Raw genomic sequence first — 24274 nt, forward strand, 5'->3', positions numbered from 1 at the left:
ATGTGTTTTCCAGTGTTTCTGTTTTTTTTTTTTTTCATGTGTAATATATCTGTTTATATTGGTAAACCGACTGTAGATAATAGACTTTACAAAGGGCTTATATATAAAATAAAGAAATAACTTGTGTCGCAAGTATCTTTATGATTCCATGATATTGTGTCTAAATTTTATTCAATTGGGTCTTTTCTGCCCACTATCGTTATGCTACTGCTATATTATTCTTCAATTTCTGCTGGCCCCTTGGTCAGCTCACTCTTCAAAAACACATTTCTAATGTAAATGAGACTGTTCACCCGAATAAATAAAAGACATCTAAATGTTGACAAGTCATTTACAACAGTTTAAATATTTCTGGCAAGTACTGGAAATTACTTTTTGGCAATGACACAGAGAGCTTCATCTGAGAGACATGAAAGGCAGGATGAACTTTTTACAGAGGCAAAGGAAAAAATGTAAAAAAAAAAAATGTAAAAATGTAAAAAAAGAAAGTATTTGTTCATGTTCATTTTATATATGTTCAATCATATCTAAGATGTGAGTCAAGACATAACATGTTTTATATGACTGATTTGCAAAATTTAACTATTTAGATGGTAAAGATTTTTCCTTTGTTAATTAATCTACTATAACGTGTGTTTCTGTGTATCAACAGATGTCTGTCTCTAGAAGCTCAAAGCTTTTTGTGATTGCTGTTGTCGGCATGCTGATCATTATGTTTACATTCTATTTCGGGAATTTGTGTAATTGGACAAGTGAGCTAGCCTACAAAAAACAAAGGTAAAGTATTCCTGTATCCGTGTGTGTGTGTGTGTGTGTGTGTTTGTGTGTGTGGACATATAAATATGATATGTATGGTACACATTTTTCTTTTCTTGGCAAATAGAATGAAGCAACTGAGTGAGAAGGATAAAGTGATGTAGCTAAAACAGTGCTGTGCTCCGATTTTTTTTTACCCTATGCGACCCATATCCGATCATGGTATGACAGTGTGAACAGAACAAATCCGATATTTTCAAATCCAATCTGGGTCACTTTCGTATGTGGTACTGAATCCGATACATCCGATGTTTCAGAAAGCGACTGCTGTGTGAATGGTCAAGTCACATTAAATCCATCTATTACTTCACTGACACAAGACAGATGCCAATTATCAGCGCCGGAGAAGCGCCCGATAAGACATCGCAAACGCTTCCTGGCCATCCGGTGAAACTGCTGGGAAGACAATGCTGGAGAAACGTTAACATTTTATTTGTACTGCATAATCTGCAGATTATGACAGAAATTTGCAACTATCCTTTGAAGCACCGCTCCTCTCTAAAACAGCAGTAAGGATAATTATTAGGTTATCTACATTATTATGTAAATAACAAAATAACTTAAAGCAAAAATTGGGAAACGTGAAGTCCGAAGTCTTTATATTAAGGGCCATTAGTCAAACAATATTGTTTGGTCTGGGTATAAAAAGAGTGCGTTGTGTGTGACATCTTCTTTTGCGCATGCGGGCCGCTTTGAGCGTTCACACTAGAGCGCGTTTGCTGTCGCATTTTATTTGTAGTGTGAACGAGCAGACAAAAAAATCGGATTTGATCAAAAAAATCGGAATTGAGCATTAAGACCTGCAGTGTGAACGTAGCCTTAGTCACGATCATTGTAGAGAGAACTGCATGTTTAGAAATATTCTGGGAGATTCGTGAATGATCACTAATTCATTTTATTCAACATTTGTACACTTATTGTTTCCGGTCAATGACCAATCACTAGAAATGAATGGTGGAGACAACAATTAGTGTAAATAACTGAGTTCAGATGGCCATAAACACATGCACACACACAATGGGTTCCCTAGCAACTACTATGGAAATGTTTGCCCAATAGAGCCCTACTTCCATGAGAACGACTCCTCTGTTGGCAGTATCATTGTATCATTGAACATTTCTCGTAGATTTGGTGTACAATGCTTTTTTTGAAGCCTTGCTTACAGGTCACCGGGTGTCAGCACCATGACAAGGCAATATATAACCTAAGTGAGGCTCTTTACTACTACTACACTGGTGAGGAGGAGAGAGGCCAGGAAACTGATGGTGGGGATGCATTAGAGGAGAAATTGTCTGCATCTGAAGGTGGCACGAAATATAATCCATGCAATCTAGACCAAGAAATGACTGATGTGAAGGAAACCAATGATGAAAAGGATAGCCATGCTGAGGCTGCCATATGGATCACATTACATAAGGATATACTTTCTTTTATACTTGACTGTAGTAGTTCATTTAAATGTTGATGTTGAATTGTGACTCTTCAGGACTTCCATATTACAGGCACTCTTCAGGATCTCTAAGTTATAATTCATCTTTGCCCACACAACACCATTTACCTGGTCCATGCACCTGTACTGATGGCTCTACAATCCTCAAAGACCACATCCCACAAGACCAGTATGAGGAATTAATGCAGCGACGAGCTAAAGAGTTCCAGCAATACAAAGCCAGGTAGAAGATGGGTGTATGGGTGGGAGCTTTCCGGGAACTGTTAGACTTACAGTTCAGGAATAAAATAATTTAAAGTGTGTGTGTGTGTGTGTGTGTGTGTGTGTGTGTGTGTGTGTGTTACTGAGTACTCAAAATTCTTTTGTGTAATTTTTCCCAATTCTATCTCCTCAACAGGACTAATTCAATACTATCCAAGCTACTTTTTGCTTTGCCTAATTCTCCTCTGCAGTATCCTATCCAGGGTGTTATAGTACGACCCTTGACTGCAACTGCAATACCAGGTATGTCAAGCTCAATATATGCTTCAGTCACCAATGTTTTAGTTTTTATGTTCCTATAAAAATATAAATACAAATAGAATAGGAAAGCAACAAGGCCATGGTTCACAGTTGTTTATGAAGATACTGTTAACATGAAAGTGATCATAGTACTTTTTTATAAAAGTATGCTGTCAGTAGTCAGATCGAATTGGTCCCAATCATGTGATTGGGAAACAAAAACAACACAAAAAGCTTAATATTTTCAAAAGTATAAAAGTAATGACACCAAAAGATATAGCAGGTAAGAACAGAAATGGCAGAAATCTTTTAAAATTTGAATGGTGAAAGCCTGAGAACTGTGGGAGTAGTCAAAGGACAAAGAACGGAGCAACTAGAATAATAAGAAGATTAAAAATATTTGGAAACAGGAACACAATAGGTTGAATGTCTATGGCATTCACCCACTGAGAAAAACCTGAGTGAAAGATAGCTGAGATTTCCTCAAGAACTCACCTGGCAACACTTGTGTAAAGTCAAAATATGATGTGAATATGTTTATTTCAGTAGAAGGACTAAGTGAAACTGAAGGAAATTTTTGAATTTCAGGTTTATGTCTGCATGCTGAAGAAGGAAACAGCTATAAGGTTGGTCTGATATCACAGATTAGAAAATGGCAGATCTCACCCAGATCTGCCTGACTGAATGGTAGAGATTGGCTGATTTATGAAAGATGGCTGCTGAATGTTTCTAAAGTTCAAAGATATGTATGTTTAATTTGTATACTAACTATCAAAAAAAGTATTATTGCATTCAGGTGTGGCAAACAAGGCTTGATATACAATCTTCATAGTCAGTATTGGCTTTCATAACACATCGCTATTCAGTTTGAGTCAGTCTATTTTAGTAGACCCTATATTTCACCAGGTAACACTGGTATTGGCTAGTGATATATGTAAATCTGTGCAAGTTATGCATGTACAGTAATTTAAAACTGACATGAAAATTTGCATTATTAACCAACCAACCAAGTATAATAAAGTTTAAGTTATTGTGTGTTACATACCTAGTAGAGTCAACAGATTCCCTGAATGTGAATTCAATAAGGAGAACTCATTAGATTTGATTTATTGATGAAAAGAATATAGGTAGGTGTTTTGCGGTTAGACTACAATGGCCTTTCTCGGCAGAAAGGGACCCCAGCTGTGAAAGGGATTAGAGCAGGAACCCCAAAATAACAAACATCTTACAGTTCTTCTGGCTGGGGAAAAGAACATGCACGTTAGGAGTAATGCATGTCGCTGGCAGGACATAGCAAGCATAAGTACAGAGAAGGGTGAGAAACAAGGAAAGCTCTGGTAGGAACCCGACCAGGGTTAAAGGAGAGCCTTTTAGCCAGAGGAACAGACCGCCCATCAGAATGGGTGCTGGCACTGGCGCCGGCCCTCCAATGGCCATGACAGACCAGTACAGTGTCTACATCACTGCAGCCACAGCACCAATCAGTCTGTCAATCTCCTGCTCCCTTCTCCCGAACAAGACCTCAAGATATTTAAATTTCTCCACTTGGGGCAGGAAGTCTTCCCTGAACCAGAGTGGGCACTCCACCCTTTTTTTCAGCTGACCGAACCACGTAACCATGGCATAGTTGTCAACTATGTATTCATAGTTGTCCTGCTGGTTTGTCAAAACCAGAAGCAATCACCAGATTTGTGATATGAGTTGTATGACATGAGCAACAGAGTTGTTATAGCTGTTAGTTCCTGAGACTAGACCAGAATAAATAATAAAGAAGCTTTGCATACTTGCATCTCCCACTAGTTTGCACTTTAACAAGACAGATGACAGACCTTTGGGCTGTGTAGTGTATCTGACATGCACTGAATCTTAAATAAAACTATATGAATGATGAAAAATATGTATTTGCGTCAGGTTCTCTAAAAGGCGGGACTAATGTCTAATGCCTTCTCACTTTAAAGCTTTCTTCTGGTTTAAAAAGACAGCTTAAGGGGTGGTGCAGTTTTGTGGAGATGGTAGTAATGTTGGTATTGCTAAAATTACTCAGAGCACTTTTTAGTTTATTCATGTGTTTCTATTCTAGGTTCTCTTAACTGTGTCTAATGGTGTCCTAACAACAGAAACTCCAACTGCAGAGGCCACTGTTCAAGGTGAGTTTCCAAGTCAAAGGTAAATTTATATATACACTGGTACCAAATTAATATTGGTTTATTTTAAACCATATTATTAGCTTGCTTTTTTCTCTTTGTTTCATTGTTTTTTTGTTCCTGTGTCCCCGATAGAAGGGTCAACATTGTACAGAAAATGCTAATATTTATATAATTATTTTGGATGAAACGTTGAAGAGTGGAAGAAGTAAAAGCTGGGTGTAAGGTAAACTATATGCCAGGGGTGAACGTGATATTGATACACTGATCCATACCAGTACAGCATCTACAGCAATTACATTGGGATATCATTCAAACTGGACACGTTTATTTGAATGGTAACAAAGAGAGGGAAGGTAGGGGATTGCACTTGTTGATCTGTGGGACCAACCCCCGAATACAGGAAGTTTGAAGTTATGAGTATTACCCCAGTGCAGACCTTGGATGGATGTGGTAGGTGAGGGGATTCCCCCAGTTTTAATTGCCTCTAAATTCTAAATACCTACCTAATTAAAATATGGGGGGGGGGGGGGGGGGGGGGGGGGGGTTCCTTGCAGGCCCAGTATGTACCAGTCAAGCTACAGTGGGATGCAAACGTTTGGGCAACCTTGTTAATAGTCATTATTTTCCTGTATAAATCATTTGTTGCTACAATAAAGGTCATGTCAGTTAAATGACATTCAGTTAAATATATCATATAGGAGACATACACAGTGATATTTGAGAAGTGAAATGAAGTTTATTGGATTTACAGAAAGTGTGTGTGTGTATATATAGAGATAGATAGAGATAGATCTCCTATATGATACATTTAGCAAAAAAGCAGGAAAAACCAGCTTCCAGGGTTATTTACAAATGGGACAGTGAAGCTGAGGAGGTCCTGCAGGACTGCTTTGAGACAACTGACTGGCAGATATTTGTGGATGCAGCTGATGGCAACATTAATGAACTCACAGACTCTGTCATTGGATATATTGGAAAGTGCATGGATGATATCATCACAAAAACCACTGTCCGCATATATCCAAATCAGAAACCGTGGGTAAATAAGGATGTTCGCGCCAAGCTAAAAGTGTAGACCTCTGCCTTTAACTCCGGGGATGCTGAGGCTTATAAAGCAGCCAGGCATGACCTCCGAAAGTCCATAAAAAAGGCCAGGAAGGACTACAGGGACAAAATGGAGTCCAGTTACCACAGCTTTGACACCAGGCGACTGTGGAATGGACTGCGCTGCATCACTGACTACAAGAAAATCAACACAGTCAGTGTTCAGCCCACTGCATCTCTTGCAGACGAGCTTAACAACTTCTATGCTCGTTTTGATGCAGACAACAGAGAGCAGATCCTCTACCCTCAGGAGGACAGTGAGGCTGCAACTTTAACTCTGAGAACAGAAGCTGTGAGATGGACCTTTAAAAAGGTAAATCCTCACAAAGCTCCAGGACCAGACGGCATCCCAGGCCGGCTACTCAGAGTGTGTGCAGATGAGCTGGCAGAGGTGTTCACCAACATCTTCAACCTCTCCCTGAGGCAGTCAGTGGTCCCCACGTCCCTCAAAGCATCCACCATCATTCCCGTTCCCAAAAAATCAGTGGTCTCCTGTCTGAATGACTATCGTCCTGTTGCACTGACATCCGTCATCATGAAGTGCCTGGAGCGGCTGGTCAAAGGTCACATCTGCTCCTCCCTCCGTGACACAATGGACCCTCTTCAGTTTGCCTATCGGACAAACAGAGCCACAGAGGATGCCATCGCCCTGGCAGCGCACACCACCCTCACTCACCTGGAGAAAGGGAATACATATGCAAGGATGCTCTTCATCGACTACAGCTCGGCGTTTAACACCATCATCTCCTCAAAACTTGCCACGAAGCTCGTCGACCTTGGGCTGGGAACACTGATCTGCAGATGGATTCTAAACTTCCTCACAAACAGGCCCCAGGTGGTGAGAGTTGGTAATCACACCTCCTCATCACTCATCCTAAACACGGGTACGCCACAGGGTTGTGTGCTTAGCCCCCTCCTATATTCCCTGTTCACACACGACTGTGTTGCTAAACAAGAGTCCAACATCATCATCAAGTTTGCTGATGACACAACCATCATAGGCCTCATCACAGGCAATGATGAGACGGCCTGTAGAGAGGAGGTGATGGCGCTGTATGAGTGGTGCCTGGAAAATAACCTGACTCTCAACATCAGCAAAACTAGAGAGATGATAGTGGACTACCGGAAATGACCAGTCAAAGAACACCAGCCCATCCACATCAACGGTATCAAGGTTGAAAGGGTCAGCAGCTTCAAGTTCCTTGGAGTCAGCATCACTGAGGACTTCTCCTGGACCCTTCACACAGACACTGCTATCAGGAAAGCTCGCCAGCGGCTTTACTTCCTGAGGAGGCTGAGGAAGTTTAGCATGAACGCCAACATCACCTCAAATTTTTACAGGTGTGCAATTGAGAGCTTGCTGACGAGCTGCATCACAGTTTGGTACGGAAGCTGCTCTGCCAGCAGCCGTAAATCACTACAGAGGGTGGTGAAGGCAGCAGAGCACATCACTGGCACGAGGCTTCCTGCCATTCAGAACATTTATCTCCAGCGATGCCTCCGTAAAGCTCACAGCATCATCAAGGACCACAGCCACCCAGCACATCAGCTGTTCTCCTTGTTACCATCTGGCAGACGTTACAGGAGTCTGTCTGCTTGGACTACAAGACTTAAAAACAGTTTTTACCACCAAGCCATACGACACCTCAACCACAACACTTAAACACACACAACACAGCACTCAGAAGCTACCCTGCAGCTTCACAAGATCTCTGTTTAATCTGCACTGGTCACTTCACTTTATTGTTATTGATATTTATATTCAAAAGTGCAATACTGTAATTTTTTGCTGCTCATTCCTGTGCAATATCCCATCTACCCTCCCATCATATTTCTTTTCAAGATTTTCTTATTTAATCACTAGTGTACATATATTTATATTTATAGATACATATTTAGTCATCTTTTCTCTTTTACCATGTCTCTCTAATATTTTGCTCCTTACTATTTTTCTATTTTTTTATTTTATTTTATTATATTTTATTATATTTTCTCCTACTGTATCATGCTCCTGAGTGACTGCTGCTTGTCAAACACATTTCATTGCAATGTTGACCCTGTGCTAACTTGCATATGACAAATAAAACTGAAAACTTTAACTGACATTTCATCCACTTATAATAATGGATTGCATTTATATAGCACTCACTCTCTCACATTCACACACTGGTATAGATAAACCATAGTTGTAACCTGGGGGCAGACTAACAGAAGCAAGGCTGCCATATCGCACCATCGGCCCCTCTGGCCAACATCGGTAAGCGGCAGGTTAAAGTGTCTTGCCCAAGTACACAACGACCAGGACAGAGAGAGCTGGGGGATCGAACCGGCAACCTTCCAGTTACAAATGAGCTTCCCAACCACCTGAACCACGGTCGCCCACTACCCATGGGGGGAGTATACTTGAATCCTCCACCCTCCACCAGGTTTTCTTTCCAGACTTTGAGATTTTCTCCAGTGGATCAGAAGTTGCTTCTCTATGCCTTTGGGTTGGGGAAAAGGTCCTGACTATCATTTGTCTGTGTCAGGGCTGGACTGGGACAAAAAAAATTTCCCCGGGCATTTTGACTAGAGACCGGCCCACCAGGTATTATAGGAAAAGCTATAAAGCATTTGAATGAAAACGAACGCTGTTGTGACAGTGATGTAAACTCATACATGCCAACCCTTCCGAGAGAGAATCCCGAATTTCAGTGCCCCCTCCTAAAAATCTCCCGGGGCGACCATTCTCTTGATTTCTCCCGATTTTCCACCTGGACAACAAAATTGACAAAACATATCCCGGATTGGCCCAGCCAATTCCAGTTTACAACAATGGCTACTATTACCGCAGCTACGTAGTTTTAATATTACTTGTATTACTTTTTCTTGGTTGCAAAGTAAAGTTAAACATATTTTCAGGCGGCAATGTAGCTGTGTAAACTTCAAATATCTGAGCCGACAAGAACAGCAAACTCCCGGCCAATCGGGATAGATAGATAGGGGTGTGTGTGTGTGTGTGTGTGTGTGTGTGTATACATACATATATAACAGGTTGCCCAAAACAGGGCATTGTTGGAATGCTACTACGCAAGTAACCCTGGCGGAAGGGGTTACATGAATAGGATGAGGGACCTATGGATTCTTCGATAGCCAACATCCACAATGACGGCGAAACAACTGGTAGCTCAGTGTTCCAACATTCGAAAGAAGGGAAGAAGGAACTGCTCTCACAGCTAGAGATTGACGAGGTACAACATAAATGCTACGGCAAGGGGGAGCCAGGACGCCAGGTCAGGGGAGAGATATCATCACCCCCACCCGAGATTGGGTACCAAGCCCAAAGGGTGATAGGAGAAGGATCGTTGAGTGCGAGAGGAACTGACCTGAAAGATCAGGATCATGGCCAAGCTTGAAACCTGGATCCCCTGTAGCCGGTTACCAAGGTTACGTGAAGTACCCTCAGAAGGTCTGCTAGATGATGTTAATGCAGCACTACAGACGATACCAACAGCCACGATTATGAACACTAACAAGCTGATCTACAATACGGCAGCAGTGACCAGTGAGATGCTTGGCTACAAGTTGAACAGCCACAAGGGGCAGTACCCTCCATGGAGAAGGAGGCTAGATGCTAAGATCAAGGTAGCATGGAGGGAGATTAGCCAACTATCGGAGTTGCAGAAAGACGCGATGAGGAAGGTGCCTAAGAAGTACAGGAAGCTGTCCATACCTGAGGCCTTGGAAACCTGGAAGAGCATATGGGAGAAAGACGCAACCCATAACGGCAATGCTCAGTGGCTAGTGGATCTGAGGGCAGACCACAGCGACCTCCCCGAAAAGGGTCCAGTAACCATCACAGTGGCAGATATCCAAGAAAGGGTCTCCAGTATGAAGAGTTGGACAGCACCAGGCCCTGACATGGTTCACGCCTACTGGCTGAAGAAGCTGACTACACTCCACGAGCGCTTGGCAGCACAAATGAACCAGCTGCTAGTTGACGAGAGTCACCCGGAATGGATAACCGAAGGCCGGACAGTCCTGATCCTCAAGGACCCCCAGAAGGGACCGGTCCCCTCCAACTACCGACCAATAACCTGCCTCAGCACCATGTGGAAGCTCCTGTCAGGCATCATAGTGGCTAAGATGAACAGGCACATGGGTCAATACATGAGCGGGGCACAGAAAGGGATGGGCAAGAATACCAGAGGAGCAAAACACCAGCTACTGGCAGACCAAGCAGTCAGCTGAGACTGCAGGACCAGACTGACCAACCTGTGCACTGCCTGGATTGATTACAAGAAGGCCTATGACTCAGTGCCCCACACCTGGATCCTGGAATGCAATGAATGAAAAAACTATATAAGATCAACAGGACCCTGAGAGCCTTCATCAGGAACTCAATGGGGATGTGGCGGACAACACTGGAGGCCAACCTCATGTCCATAGCACAAGTCACCATCAAGTGCGGGATCTACCAAGGAGATGCTCTGTCCCCACTGCTGTTCTGCATAGGCCTCAACCCCCTCAGTGAGATAATTGACAAGACTGGCTACGGATACCGACTACGGAATGGAGCAGTTGTCAGCCACCTCCTGTACATGGATGACATCAAGCTGTATGCCAAGAGTGAACAACATCAATTCACTGATCCACACCACCAGGATATACAGCTATGACATCGGAATGTTGTTCGGGCTGGAGAAGTGTAGTCGGATGGTAACAAAGAGAGGGAAGGTAGCCAGAACAGAGGGGATCAAACTACCAGAAGGCAACATTGCAGACAGAGAGGACAGTTACAAGTACCTGGGGATCCCGCAGGCGAATGGGAACAGCCAGGAAAGCTGCAACCACAAAGTACCTGCAGAGGGTCAGGCAAGTCCTGAGGAGTCAGCTGAACGGTAAGAACAAGATCCAGGCTATCAACACCTACGCCCTGCCCGTGATCAGGTACCCTACTGGGGTAATAGGCTGGCCAAAGGAGGAGATAGAAGCCACTGACATCAAGACAAGAAAGCTCCTTGCCATGCATGGAGGGTTTCACCCCAAGTCCAGCACCCTGAGGCTGTACGCTAAGTGGAAGGAAGGGGGCTGGGGACTGGTGAGTGTCAGCATCACAGTCCAGGATGAGACAAGAAACATCCACGAATACATCACAAAGATGGCCCCAACTGACAGCGTGCTCAGTTAATACCTCAGACAGCAGAAACCAAAGAAAGTGGAGGAAGGCGAGGAACCATCATGGAAGGACAGGCCCCTGCACGGTATGTACCACCGGCAGATAGAGGAGGTGGCTGATATCCAGAAATCCTACCAGTGGCTGGACAAAGCTGGACTGGAAGACAGCACGGAAGCACTAATCATGGCAGCACAGGAACAAGCACTAAGCACAGGATCCATTGAGGCTGGGGTCTATCACACCAGGTAAGACCCCAGGTGCAGGCTGTGTAAAGATGTTCCAGAGACAATCCAGCACATAACAGCAGGGTGCAAGATGCTAGCAGGCAAGGCATACATGGAACGCCATAACCAAGTGGCCGGCATAGTATACAGGAACATCTGTGCCGAGTATAACCTGGAAGTCCCAAGGTCAAAATGGGAGACGCCCCCAAGGGTGATGGAGCTAAGATCCTGTGGGACTTCCAGATACAGATGGACAAAATGGTGGTGGCTAACAAACTGGACATAGTGGTGGTGGACAAACAGAAGAAGACGGCCGTAGTGATCGATGTAGCGGTTCCGAATGACAGCAACATCAGGAAGAAGGAACACAAGAAGCTCGAGAAATACCAAGGGCTCAGAGAAGAGCTCGAGAAGATGTGGAGGGTGAAGGTGACGGTGGTCCTAGTGGTAATTGGAGCACTAGGTGCAGTTACTCCCAAACTAGGCGAGTGGCTCCAGCAGATCCCGGGAACAACATCGGAGATCTCTGTCCAGAAGAGCGCAGTCCTAGGAACACCTAAGATACTGCACAGGACCCTCAAGCTCCCAGGCCTCTGGTAGAGGACCCGAGCTTGAAGGATTGACTGCCCACAGGGGCGAGTGGGGAATTGTTTATGTGTTTGTGTGTGTGTGTCTTTGAGTGTGTGCATATATACGTATATACGTGTATATGTACGTGTATACTGTACGTGTATATGTACATATATACGTATACACGTATATACGTACGTACGTGTATACACGTACGTGTATACATATGTACGTGTATATATGTACGTGTATACTTACGTGTATATATGTACGTGTATACGTACACCCCCCCTCCTCCCCCCCAACAGCCCTTTTGAATGTCTCCCTAATTCTCAGGTCTCAAGGTTGGCAAGTATGTGTACACTGTTGTTGGTATATGTATGATGTCTATAGATAAAAACTTTGGTTGTAAGACTCAGATAATTACTTTTTAAAAGCGAGACATTTTAAATGAGAATAAGAAAGAAAAGTATTTCTTTGTGCCCACCTCTCCCTGTTAATGCCCTGTCTGGCACCCTGGCAAAACTTTGCTAGACCCGCCCCTGCACAGTTACAAGCTGTAAGCTACACAGAAAAGGATCCTGGTGTTATTTGTCTATCAGAAACAGTTCATAACTTCCCTTCAACTCATTCATATTACCTAAAAGCTAAACCTGTTTCTCCATCACCTGTTCAGCCCTGATGATTCAGTAAGGACATCTCCTGGTTTCATCTTCATGTTTGCACAGGGGGCCAAAACTCAAGGCACACTTTAGGTCGCGGGCCAAACAAGATAAACATTTATTGAACACACTAAAACAATGTTTTTTAAACATAAACATGAATAAAAACGGACAGGAATATTATTCCAGATTAAATAAACTTAACCCCCCCCCCCCAAAACTTTAACTTTAAATATCCTGTCAAAATTATGCAAGTTAGAAATATGAACATGCTGCCAAAAACCCCAGAAAAAATAAATGAAAGCATACACAAGGTTGGAGCCGCATGTAGACGGAGCTGGGCATTGCTTCAGGAATGGAACTAATAAACTGTGCAGGCCATTCAGTGTCGTACTTTGCCTTGAGTGTATCATTACACTGCAGCTCCATCTGAATCTGCACAGGTGCAGTTCAGCAGTCCGCTGACATGGTTCAACATTACTTGGCAACAGGGAAAGTGAGGCAGGTTGCACTGGTGCATTAGTGACAGCTTCACTTGAAATGCCTTCACTGCATCATACATGCCATGTCCATGAACTGACAGATTTCCTTGCTGAGCTCTAAAATCCTGGGAATTTTTATCCCAACTCAGCCAACGGACCTCTGTATGATAAGGAATGTCGGCAAACTCTGAATCTATTTCCCACATAAAAGACTGAAATTGACGGTGATTTAAACTTTTAGCTCAGATAAAATTTACGGTCTGCGTTACGGTGATCATTACATGCTCCATTTTTAGGACTTTACCACAGAGCCTTTCCTGGTATATGATGCAGTGATATGCTGTTAACTCACCGGTACAGTTCTCCTCCTGCACCTGACTAGTCCGCTTTGTCTCACCGCACAACACCGGCGCTCCATCTGTTGTAAGTCCAACAAGTTTGTCCCAGGGCAGTTTCATGTCGGTTACACTTTGACATACGTTTTAAAAAGTGTCTTTTGCTGTCGTTGTCCCGTGCATCGATTTAATGTTCAATATTTCCTCTCCACGGATGAAGATAGCCAGCTGTGCAATGTCCATCGTGTCTGTACTTTCATCCACTACAAGAGAGTATGCAATAAAGTTTTTGCTTCTTTCACGCAACTGTGTTCTTAAATCAGTGGCCATCTCACCAACCCGATCAGCAATCGTATTTCTCCTCAGGCTCACATTTGCCAAAATCTGAGTTTTGTCTGGACACAAGACGTCGCACAGCTTCATCATGCAGCTCTTCAGAGTGGTACCGGGCTGATTTGGCTATCTCCTCTGCTACAATAAAACTTGCTTTCACAACAGCTTCACTTTGTGATTTTGCTCTGGTGAAAAACCTCTGCTGAAATGTCAGATTCTTCTTTAGCTCTTCTACTTTCTGTAGTTTCTGCTCTGCATTTAGGTTTTTCAGCTTATCCTGACGTTTTGTCTCGTAGTGCCGTCTTAAATAAAATTCCTTAATTACAGCCACATTAGCTCCAGTAATAAGACACACGGGTTTACCAGCAATGTCTGTAAACATATATTCAGTCACCCACCGGTGCTGAAAGGCTATGCTTTCAGAATCAACTTTTCTCTCCACCATTGTTAGCGGCTAGCTTCACAATAACAGAAGTTTGACTTGATTTAGGTGGGAATGTTCCCAGTTAGCCTAGCGTTCAGCAAGGAGGCTCCAGCGCTGCATTATGGGATCTGTAGTTAGTATATTATTAGCGCCTCATATCGCCGGGCCATGCATAGCAATAATAATACATCTATATAAAATGATCTCGTGGGCCGGATATAAATGTACGCCGGGCCGGATGTGGCCCGCGGGCCTTGACTTTGACACATGTGGGCTACTGAACAAATTTAAACTTTTAAAAGTTATGCAAAATTGCAAAATGCTTAGCTGTGTCACTAATAAAACCTCTGTAACTTTGCTCTGCTTCACTTCAGCAGCATCAGGTAATGTTCAAATGTTAATGACTTTCTTTCGTTTTTGATCTATTGCAGAATATTTTTAAGGTGCTATAAGAAAATCGCCTTCATCTTTTTCTGTGTTTTTGACACAAAGGCATCTGCTGTGATGCTTACATCTTTGGTCAAGTCTTGCAAGTGTCAGCGTTCTTTTTATAGATATAAAAATATGGAAATGTACTGATAGTTGATCAGAATTATAATATTTCTGACTGAGGCAAAATTTCCCCGATTAAAATCGAATCGAATCAAATTGTGGATTGAAACTATTCAGGACCTTGTGAATCGGAATCTAATCAATTCTAGATATCAGTGACGATACCCAGCCCTAAACATGACTCAAGTGCGGGACCCAGGCAAAACAAAGCAGAATAATCAGTTAAAAACTTAATTCAATCTGGAGATATTTACAAATAATTTAAACTGTGGCAAGTGACTAATTCGACTTGAACAAACACAAAACACGAGTGATCTTTTGCATGGGCAAGAGTCTTGACTAAACACAAAGATCAGATTAACTTGAGTGAGTCCTGTCAGTAACACATTAAGCTAGCCAATATTACTTTTTTTTTAGATCACTTTTTAATTTTTTTTTCCATAACATCTGTGTAAAATAAAAATTGTAATCTCAAAACACTGATAAAAGTTAAAAGACAAAGACATATACATGTATTCTTTCTCTTACAAGGTATCTTGACACCTTTTAAAAAATCCTACCCTGCAAAACCTTTTTTTATTACAGCTTTTAAGATATAATGGTTTTCCCTTTAACTTCCCTCCATAGCTCCATACAATTTCAGACATCGTGTCTCCCCAATCAGCGTAGTATTGGTGGTTTTACATGAATCTTATTTAGTAAAGTTCAGGACTTCATATTCTCGTTGTCAATTATCAGTAACTAATGTATTTTGACTGGGCAGCACGGTAGCATGGTACTTAACACTGTTGCATCACAACAAGAAGGTCCCGAATTCATCTCCACCATCTACTGTATTTTTGTGTGGAGTTTGCATGTTCTTTCTGTGTTTTCACTGGTTCTCTTGTGTACTCTGGCTTCCTCCCAGAATCCATACACATGCAGTTAATGAGGTTAGGTTAACTGGTGATTCTAAACTGCTTGTGAATGTGAGTGCCAATAGTTGTCTGTATGTATGAGTTAGGCCTGCGACGGAGTGGCGACCCACCCTGACCTCCCAATAAGGATAAGCACAAGAGAATGGATGGGTGAATAATTTAATTAGGAAAACCACTTTCCTAATTAGTCAGAATAAATTACTCTGAATTAAAGACTACTCCTGTTATATGATAAGTCCTTTCTGAGAAATTACCAGCAGTATTATATTACTGTGAATATACATAAAATAAATTTCTCACATCTATTGGCACTTAGCCATAACCAATTAAACTTCATTTTAAAGCTAATGTAACGTTGTTTGGTTTGAATTCACAGGTTCTGGAGAGACAAAACTGACTATTGAGTCTAGCACCTTGTTGGTCCTCAATGACCTGCTGGCCAAGGTGTCCTATACCAGCACCATCTACCATATAAACACTGGAGACCTTGGTATGTGTCAAAAATGTGAAGAGCTATAACCCCCATTTTTTAAATGACAATTGAATTTGAAAAATGTCATGTGCATTTTACATTAGCATTAATGTATGAGTCCTGTATGTTATATTTAAAATAACTGAAAGAATAAGTCCTGAATTGCTTCTTTGTTATTTTTCTTTATACAAGAGTCCCGCTTGTTCTGAACCTAAACAAATGTTATTTTTGTGTTCAGTCACTTTCCAGTTTGAAAACTACGAAGCCGTGTTTCCCATTACCATCCAAAAGCCTCATGTACCAGTCCTGTATGACATGGGAACAGGTACAAGTGTACTCTTCATCAGGGGTCAAAAGCCAAGTCCATATTCATTTAAATGCTTCTTTATTATTTGCATCTTGATTATCAATGCATACAATTAAGAACTTTAGTTATGTTGAGGCAGAATCATTGTCTCCTTCCATCATTGTCATTTTCTCATCATCTTATACTTGTGGAAAAAAAAAACCCAAAACCAAACACTATACTCTGAAAACTCTTCTTCATTCCTAGTCGTTTCCACCTGAAACACTTTGCTTAGTTAAGAACTAGTAACTCATTAGTTAGAAATATCATCCTAAAGATGTAGGAAATCCAAAAGAATATAATAATTTTGTCACAATGTTTGAAACGGACTCACGCGCAGACCAGGTATCCTTGGCAAAGAGAAAGTGCGTTTATTTACAGTGAGACACCAGGTGAGAATATATATACAGTGCGGTGTGGGAAAGGGTCCAGGGTCCAGGGGGAAACAGGGATTAATCCAATACATGCTCTCAGTGGGTTCCAAACACGTTCGCTCGGGTCCAGGGCAGATCTATATACACCAAGAGAAAGAAGTCCAGGTTAGGGATACTCTCACAGATACAGATACTGATACAGATACTGGTTCAGGTTCAGGTTCAGGGGGACTGACGCTGATGGCTCAACGATCCAGCGAAGGATGACACAGGTCCTTCATCATAAATAGTGCTCCAAATCAGCTGGGATCGGCTGCAGGTGTGACGGTGAGCACAGGTGCGTGGGCCTGGGGCGGGAGCCCTTAATGAGCACCGCCCCAGCAGAGGAGAGAGAGCACAAAGGAAAAAAAAATAAAACATGTTGCCAAACACAGAGTCAGCCAGTGAGGCACGGGGATCATGACAAATTATTTGTACAATCAAATAATCATAAACCATGCTTTGACATCAATAAAGAACTGGAATATGTATTTGAATTTAGAGTGAGGTGCATGACAAGTTACATCACAGATTACTGTCATGGCAGGGTTTGCCGATGAGTTTATTAAACGGACCAGATCTGTGGGAAGACATCAGAGAAAAACGAGGTATTAAAAAAAAAAAAAAAAAAGTGGCAGGTAACAGATGCCCACATAGCAGAGATGTCTGGCCCTTATCTGGTGTCAAGCCAGCATTGCTGGCTGACTTCTGGCATGGTAGGTGGTATGTCATCCAGATATGGGCCAGGCCTGGCATAAATGGCACTGTCTGTGTGATGGCATGCCACATCTGGCCCGATTGTGGTTTGGTTTATGTGGCCCAGGCTCATAGAAAACAGGTCTGGCCCGGATCGGGCATCAAGCTGGCACTTCTGACTGACTGTCATGGCAGGGTGTATGTCAACCAGATGTGGGCCAAGTCTGGCAATGATGGCACTGTTTAAGGTACACATTAGGCTGACATCTGGGGCCAGAGCTGAAACTGTTCTGGGCCAGCAGAGGACCAGCAGTGTGATCTGTCATCAATTTTCTCCTGCGGCCATGCCCAGGGAGGTTGGCTACGGTCCCATGGATCTTAAATTTCTGAATAACATGTGCACCTGTAGTCACAGGAACATCTAGCTGCTCAGAGATGGTCTTATATCATTTACCTTTAACATGCTAGTCTATGATTATCTTTCTAATCTCCTGAGACAAATCTTTCTTTTGCTTCCTCTGGTCCATGTTGAGTGTGGAACACACCATGTCACCAAACAACACAGTAATTACCTGGAGTCCTATATATCGGCCCACCGACTGATGACAAGATTATAGACACCTGTGATGCTGATTAGTGGACACAACTTGGATTAACATGCCCCTTTGGTCACATTATTTCACTTGTTATATACAGACTTGAATGAGGAAAAGAAAAACAGCAGAGAAGAGGGACAGGGATACAGGGCAAAAAAACAAAAACCAACAAAATAAGCAGACAAAAAAAATACATATCAATCACCTGGATCACTTGTTGAGAAAGAAAAAAGTAAATACTAAATATTTAACATTATTGTGCAGCACATAAGATTGACAGCGCACAGTGTGCTTTGAGGTAGGAGCCGAAATGTATGGGCTCAAAATGTGGTCATAAATATTTTGTACTTGTAAATCAGTTTCGTATGTGTAAAAAGAATTTGTGTGTGCGTAAAAAATATTTGTATGTGTAAAAAATATTTGTATGTGTAAAAAAGATTTGTGCTGCTATCGGATATTTATATAGAGATCCTCCAGCTTCAAACTGTCTTCAAGGACCTGCAGTTCAAAAAAGCGCCCCTCCGACAGCCAAACCCATCTGTTCTCTGATTGGAGTGTTACATTTGTGATTGACATGACATTGACCAATCAGATGAAAGGAAGAAAAATAGGGTCAAAATTCATACTTGTAACTTTTTTTTTGGCTAAGTCCACACACAGATCTTTTTTACACATACAAATGTTTTTTACACATACAAATCTTTTTTTACACACACACAAATCTTTTTTACACACACAAATTTTTTTTACACATACAAATCTGTTTTACACATACAAATCTGTTTTACACATACAAATCTTTTTTTACGCACACACAAATTCTTTTTATACACACGCAAATCTTTTTTACGCGCACACAAATTCTTTTTACACACACGCAAATCTTTTTTACATATACAAATCTTTTTTACGCACAGACAAATTCTTTTTACACACACACAAATCTTTTTTACACGGAATTTTTTTTACGCACACACAAATTCTTTTTACACATACAAATCCTTTTTACACACACGCAAATCTTTTTTACACACACGCAAATCTTTTTTACACATACAAATCTGTTTTACACAAACAAAGCTGATTTACAAGTACAAAATATTTATGACCACATTTTGAGCCTATAAAAAAGTTGTCGTTTTTGTGTGTGAGCACCCGAGTGTACACCTGTGAGCATGAACGCGCTTGTTTTAAAAGGTTCCTTCATTTAATGATCTGCTAGAGGGTGTGGGGTGCCACAGCCCTGTCCACTAGGGCATGAAGCAGGTTTGGAGGAGATCAAAACGCCAGACATCGAGAGGCCCCCAGAACACAAGAGACCAAGGAAGACCAACAGAGCGGCAGCTGCGCCACTATCCCAGAAAGAGCTGAGGAGAGCCCCAGATGAGGGGTCACTCAGCAGCCGCGGTGCAGAAGCCGGGGGGGGGGGTTGCAGTGACGTGCCTGGGAACTCCTCCAGCAGCAAGCTGTGCCAGAGTGACCGAGCCCCAGGTCGAGAGGCCGAGGGCACCCATCCCTGGCCCCAAGGCTCCAGGCCCCGACAAGCAGCCACCAAGGAGTGAGCCAGTGTGTACCTGGACGCCAATCCCCGGACAAAAAGAACCACGAACGCACCGATGTCTGAGGGCGTCTGCCACTGGCAGGGGAAATGGTGGGGGAGATAGGCCTCCATACCTTGGAGGGCCCGAGATGTCTGATACCCGACCTGACATATGGACACAGACAAACAGGCACATACAGATACAAACATCCATTCCCACCCTCATGCTCTCATATGCAATTACTCAACACTCACCCAACATGGAGACAGACATAGAGAGACACTGTAGACACAATCACACTCCCCAAGGGTACTCTAAGCCCCGGGTCTAGGTACCCCTGCCCCTGGAGATAACCCTAACCCTAACCCCTAACCCTAAACTGCACCCAGACCCAGGTGGTGTTACCCTTTTCCCTGGGGTGGGGAGAAACAGACCGCTCCGACTCCGCAGCAGCAGGGAGGCCCCACATTCCAAACCCTAGTCGGACGGCCAACTCCTACTCCTAGCCCCCCCGCTCCAGCAGGCCGCAGAGAACGGGGGTGTGTGAAGACTCCAAACCTCCCTCCGCCCGCTCATATGTAGTGTTGATGCATGTGTGTTCTAAGGTGCCTTTAAAATCCAGGAGGGCATGGAGGTAACTGCCAGACAGCAGCAGGTGTGGTTGTGTCACGGCTGGGGCAGCAGTCATGTGGTTGAATGAATGAGAATCCAAGATGCAGATGGCAGTGGAGATGCGAGTGGAGCTTTATTTACAGTGAAAATAACAAAGGTGAGGGCAGAACTGAACATAAACCTAAACTGGGAAAAACTAACAAACAATCCTGAAAACATAAGGACACCGGGAGATGTACAGAGATGGCAGATGAAGAAGGCTGGGCAGAGAGACGCGGAGAAACACTGAATTAACACGGAGTCACACTGAGGATTTATTGGGAAACACAGACGAAGCAACGAGAGACACAGGCAGATACACACTATAAATACACAGAAGGTAATGAGGGAATGGCACACAGGAGGGGAACACAGCTGAACCTAGTTCACCAGACGGGACGCAGACCTTCAAAATAAAACAGGAAAAACACAGACTGCTTTACAACACAAACACAGGGACACGAACAGAGCCAAGAGGAAAGACACAGGTAGGGCTGATAAAACACTAAACTCCAGGTTCAACCCTAAACTAATACAAAATCAGAATTAACACAAAACACAAGGTGAAATCCAAAGGAAACACAAAACGCTGGGTCAAAATGACCCAGGATCATGACAGGTTGAAAAGCAGGGTCTGACTTTCATTGGTTAATATTTATAGAATTTTTATTTATTATTACTTTTGTCAGATTAAACTTATTTCTTTGACCATTGTGAGTTTTTTTTTTGATTGACCAAAGGTTACCAACAATTTTGTCAACAAAGTAACTGTATTCTGAATATCGCCTTTTTAAGCGGTAACTGTAACGGGATACAGTTACTGATATTTTGTATTTTAACTACGTAACACTGGTACGTATACTCCTCAACACTGTTCAATACATTCGATTTTTTTTTTTTAAACCAGAGAATGCACCCACTGCTGGTTATTAGAAGGAATGCATATTTAATTTAGTATGAATGATTCAGAAATCTAATGCTACTCTGTGGCATTACTAGCAATCCATCTTTTAAAACAATAATCTCTGTATACTTCTGTTTGTTAGATATCAGCTCTCAAGTTACCATTGTCACAAAGACCTTCCAGCGCTACAAACAACTGAGGGTGTTGTTGGATAGCATCCGGAAATTCTATAGTAACATAAAAGTGATTATTGCAGATGACAGCTTAGAACCAGAGAGCGTTACTGGAGAAAACATCCAGCATTACATCATGCCTCCAGCACAGGTATGCACATGCAATAATTTTATGATTTATGAGTATTTAGCAATATTTTGGACTAAAATGACATTTATAGAATATAAGATATGCAATTGTCGATTCAATTTATGGAAGATTTATCAAGTACAATTTCAGTCAAACCATCAAACCAGGTACCATTCTGATATATGAATTCGGGATGGGGTTTTTTTTCCCCTCAGGGCTGGTGTGCAGGCAGAAATCTGGCTGTGTCGCAGGTTACCACCAAGTACTTCTTGTGGGTGGATGACGACTTTTTGTTTTCTGAGAAGACAAAGATAGAGAAATTTGTGGAGGTGATGGAGGCAGTCCCAGAACTAGATATGGTAAGGATAAAATAGCTTGTGTTGGATCGTTCAGTTTGTTTTAACTGGTTTAAATAGAACTGTAACAGCTACAGTAGTAGGCTGATGACCCTAACGTTGTACTTTTAGAATATGCAGCCTTTGTTGTTCACCTAGGTTTTTGTATCAGGTGGCAAAAACTAACAATTCTAACTGACACAGAGAAAAATTATTTTCAAGATTCAAGAATTAGGGTGAAGGGGTTGGGATGGTATTTTCAGGGGTGATACCGTACACTTAATGAGTTAAAAAGGAAGGGGAAAAGAGGAAGAGAGCTGAGTATGTAACAAACTGAGATGGTCTTTTGTTTTCAAAAGTAATTTAAGATTATTCTTCTCAATCACCAGTTTTGAACATCTGTTACATCTGTTTAGGGTTGACTTTATAATGAGTTGTTTGGTTTTTCTCTAATTAGGTTGGTGGGTCAGTGCAAGGGAACCAGAACAGGCTTCACTTTTCTATTCTGTTTGAGGAAGGAGATGAAAACGAAGGTGGCTGCCTCTACAGGATGTCTGGTGGGAAATTCCATTCCCTTCCTAGTTACCCACAATGCCATTTGGCCAGTGGAGTGGTCAACTTCTTCCTGGCTCGTACAGATGCAATGCAGAGGGTGAGATTTGACCCGAAGCTCCAGCGAGTAGCACATTCAGGTAAGTCCAGATCGCAAAACAGTTTACATTGAAAATTGCAGTATGATTTTTTTGTCAAATGGGAAATCTCTCTTTATGACTCTAGAGTTCTTCATGGATGGCCTGGGCTCTTTGATGGTTGCCTCATGTGGTGATGTGACAATTGACCATCAACCTAAAATAGACAAAAACAGTAATCCTACCTACCACAAATTCAGAAATCCTGGAAGAAATGATGGAGAATTCAGACTGCAGCTTCACTTTTTCAAAAACTACCTTAAGTGCATTAGATATGGATAGAAGACTATAAACGAACATAAGGGTCAGTTATTGTCATACATATTGCACTTCATCTGAACATTTTCTTATCTTTCATTTTTATTGTTTTGTCATTATTCCAGAATTGTCAGAGCTTGGGATTATAAGTGAAAATAGCTATTTTGTGGTTTTCTGTTGGGTTTTATTGTTCCTGATTTGATTTCTTAATTATTCTATATAAAGTTTGATTTCTTATGCTATTGTTAATAAGGTTAGGGTTAGTTAATCTAGTATATTGAACTTTTATTGTTCTGTTTTCTCCACTATTTCTTTTTCTTCAATATATCAATGCTTTTGTTGCTAGCAGATAGTCATAATCACCAGTAGTTTTCATGGATCACACAAACATTTACTATTTACCCTCTGAACATAAAAAATGAAAGCCAAAACTGTGTGACACAAATTAGAAATGGATAATGCTCACTTTCAAAGAACTCTTCATAATTTCAGTACTGTTTAAACAGTAAATGGCAAGTGCTTGTGGTCACTTTCATAAAAAAATATATGCATACAAAATATGTGGAATTTGGCATCCTGCTAGGGACAAAAGCAATGGTAAATGTATTTGTATAGCCCCCTACTTAGTCCCTAAGGACCTTTAGACTGCTTTACACGACATTTAGTCATTCACTAGCTCGCTAGCTACATTGTGGCCACAGCTGCCCTTGGGCGCACTGACAGAGGTGAGGTGAAAGCAATGGTAAGGAGAGTTACAATGCAGCAATGGTAAATGGCCTGTATTTGTATAGCACTTTATTTAGTCATCCACCCAGTCACACACTGGTGATGGCAAGCTACATTGTAGCCACAGCCACCCTTGCACTGACAGAGGCAAGGCTGCTGGACACTGGCCACCTGGCCCACTGACCACCAGTAGGTAACAGGTGAAGTGTCTTGCCCAAGGACACAACGACCGAGACTTTTCCAGCCGGGGCTCAAACCGGCAACCTTCCGATTACAAGACGAACTGCCAACTCTTGAGCCACGATCGCCCAGAAATGGTGACTGTCAGCATCCTTCATTCCCAACCAATCACAGGCTAACATATGATAAGAGCTTCAGTTACCTTAACTTAATGTTGTTTACAGTTTCTTTTCTGACCATGTCGTCTTTATCATCTCTCTAGCAGTTGTTTTGAGGTATCTATAAATAGGTATGCAAAAACCTTACAGATTTCTTAGTGTTGGTTTATAGACTATTGTAAGCTTGTTAAAAAATTTTTTTGTTGTTTCAATACTGCTGTGTGAAGAACTGTTGGTGCAATAAATAAATGTATTTTTGCAGTTTTACTTTGCTCGGGGATTTTTCTTTAGTTTTACTCATTTTTGTTTTGTATTTACAATTTTATCTGTA

At 42.1% G+C, this 24274-nt stretch overlaps 3 protein-coding genes across 6 annotated transcripts in view; 2 read left to right on the forward strand and 1 right to left on the reverse strand.

Annotated features, from left to right (window-relative positions):
* Nucleotides 1–24063, forward strand: part of LOC146521497 (beta-1,4 N-acetylgalactosaminyltransferase 2-like) — a 28774-nt gene extending 4711 nt beyond the window's left edge. Inside the window, exons 2-12 of the mRNA XM_085154891.1 lie at nt 653–777; nt 2319–2489; nt 2664–2770; nt 3356–3393; nt 4848–4914; nt 16052–16165; nt 16386–16472; nt 21437–21618; nt 21813–21956; nt 22390–22624; nt 22710–24063. Of these exons, the coding sequence (XP_085011017.1) occupies nt 653–777; nt 2319–2489; nt 2664–2770; nt 3356–3393; nt 4848–4914; nt 16052–16165; nt 16386–16472; nt 21437–21618; nt 21813–21956; nt 22390–22624; nt 22710–22903 (1464 nt within the window). The 3' untranslated portion in view covers nt 22904–24063. The remainder of the gene's footprint in view (nt 1–652; nt 778–2318; nt 2490–2663; nt 2771–3355; nt 3394–4847; nt 4915–16051; nt 16166–16385; nt 16473–21436; nt 21619–21812; nt 21957–22389; nt 22625–22709) is intronic.
* Nucleotides 1–24274, forward strand: part of LOC146521490 (ICOS ligand-like) — a 230323-nt gene that overhangs the window by 185773 nt on the left and 20276 nt on the right. The gene's annotated exons all lie outside the window — the stretch shown is intronic.
* LOC146521491 (hepatitis A virus cellular receptor 2-like) overlaps nt 1–24274 on the reverse strand; it is a 248697-nt gene that overhangs the window by 168598 nt on the left and 55825 nt on the right. The gene's annotated exons all lie outside the window — the stretch shown is intronic.

The sequence above is a fragment of the Neolamprologus multifasciatus genome, chromosome 3, assembly GCF_963576455.1.
Source record: "Neolamprologus multifasciatus chromosome 3, fNeoMul1.2, whole genome shotgun sequence".
In the NCBI taxonomy this organism is placed as follows: Eukaryota; Metazoa; Chordata; class Actinopteri; order Cichliformes; family Cichlidae; genus Neolamprologus; species Neolamprologus multifasciatus.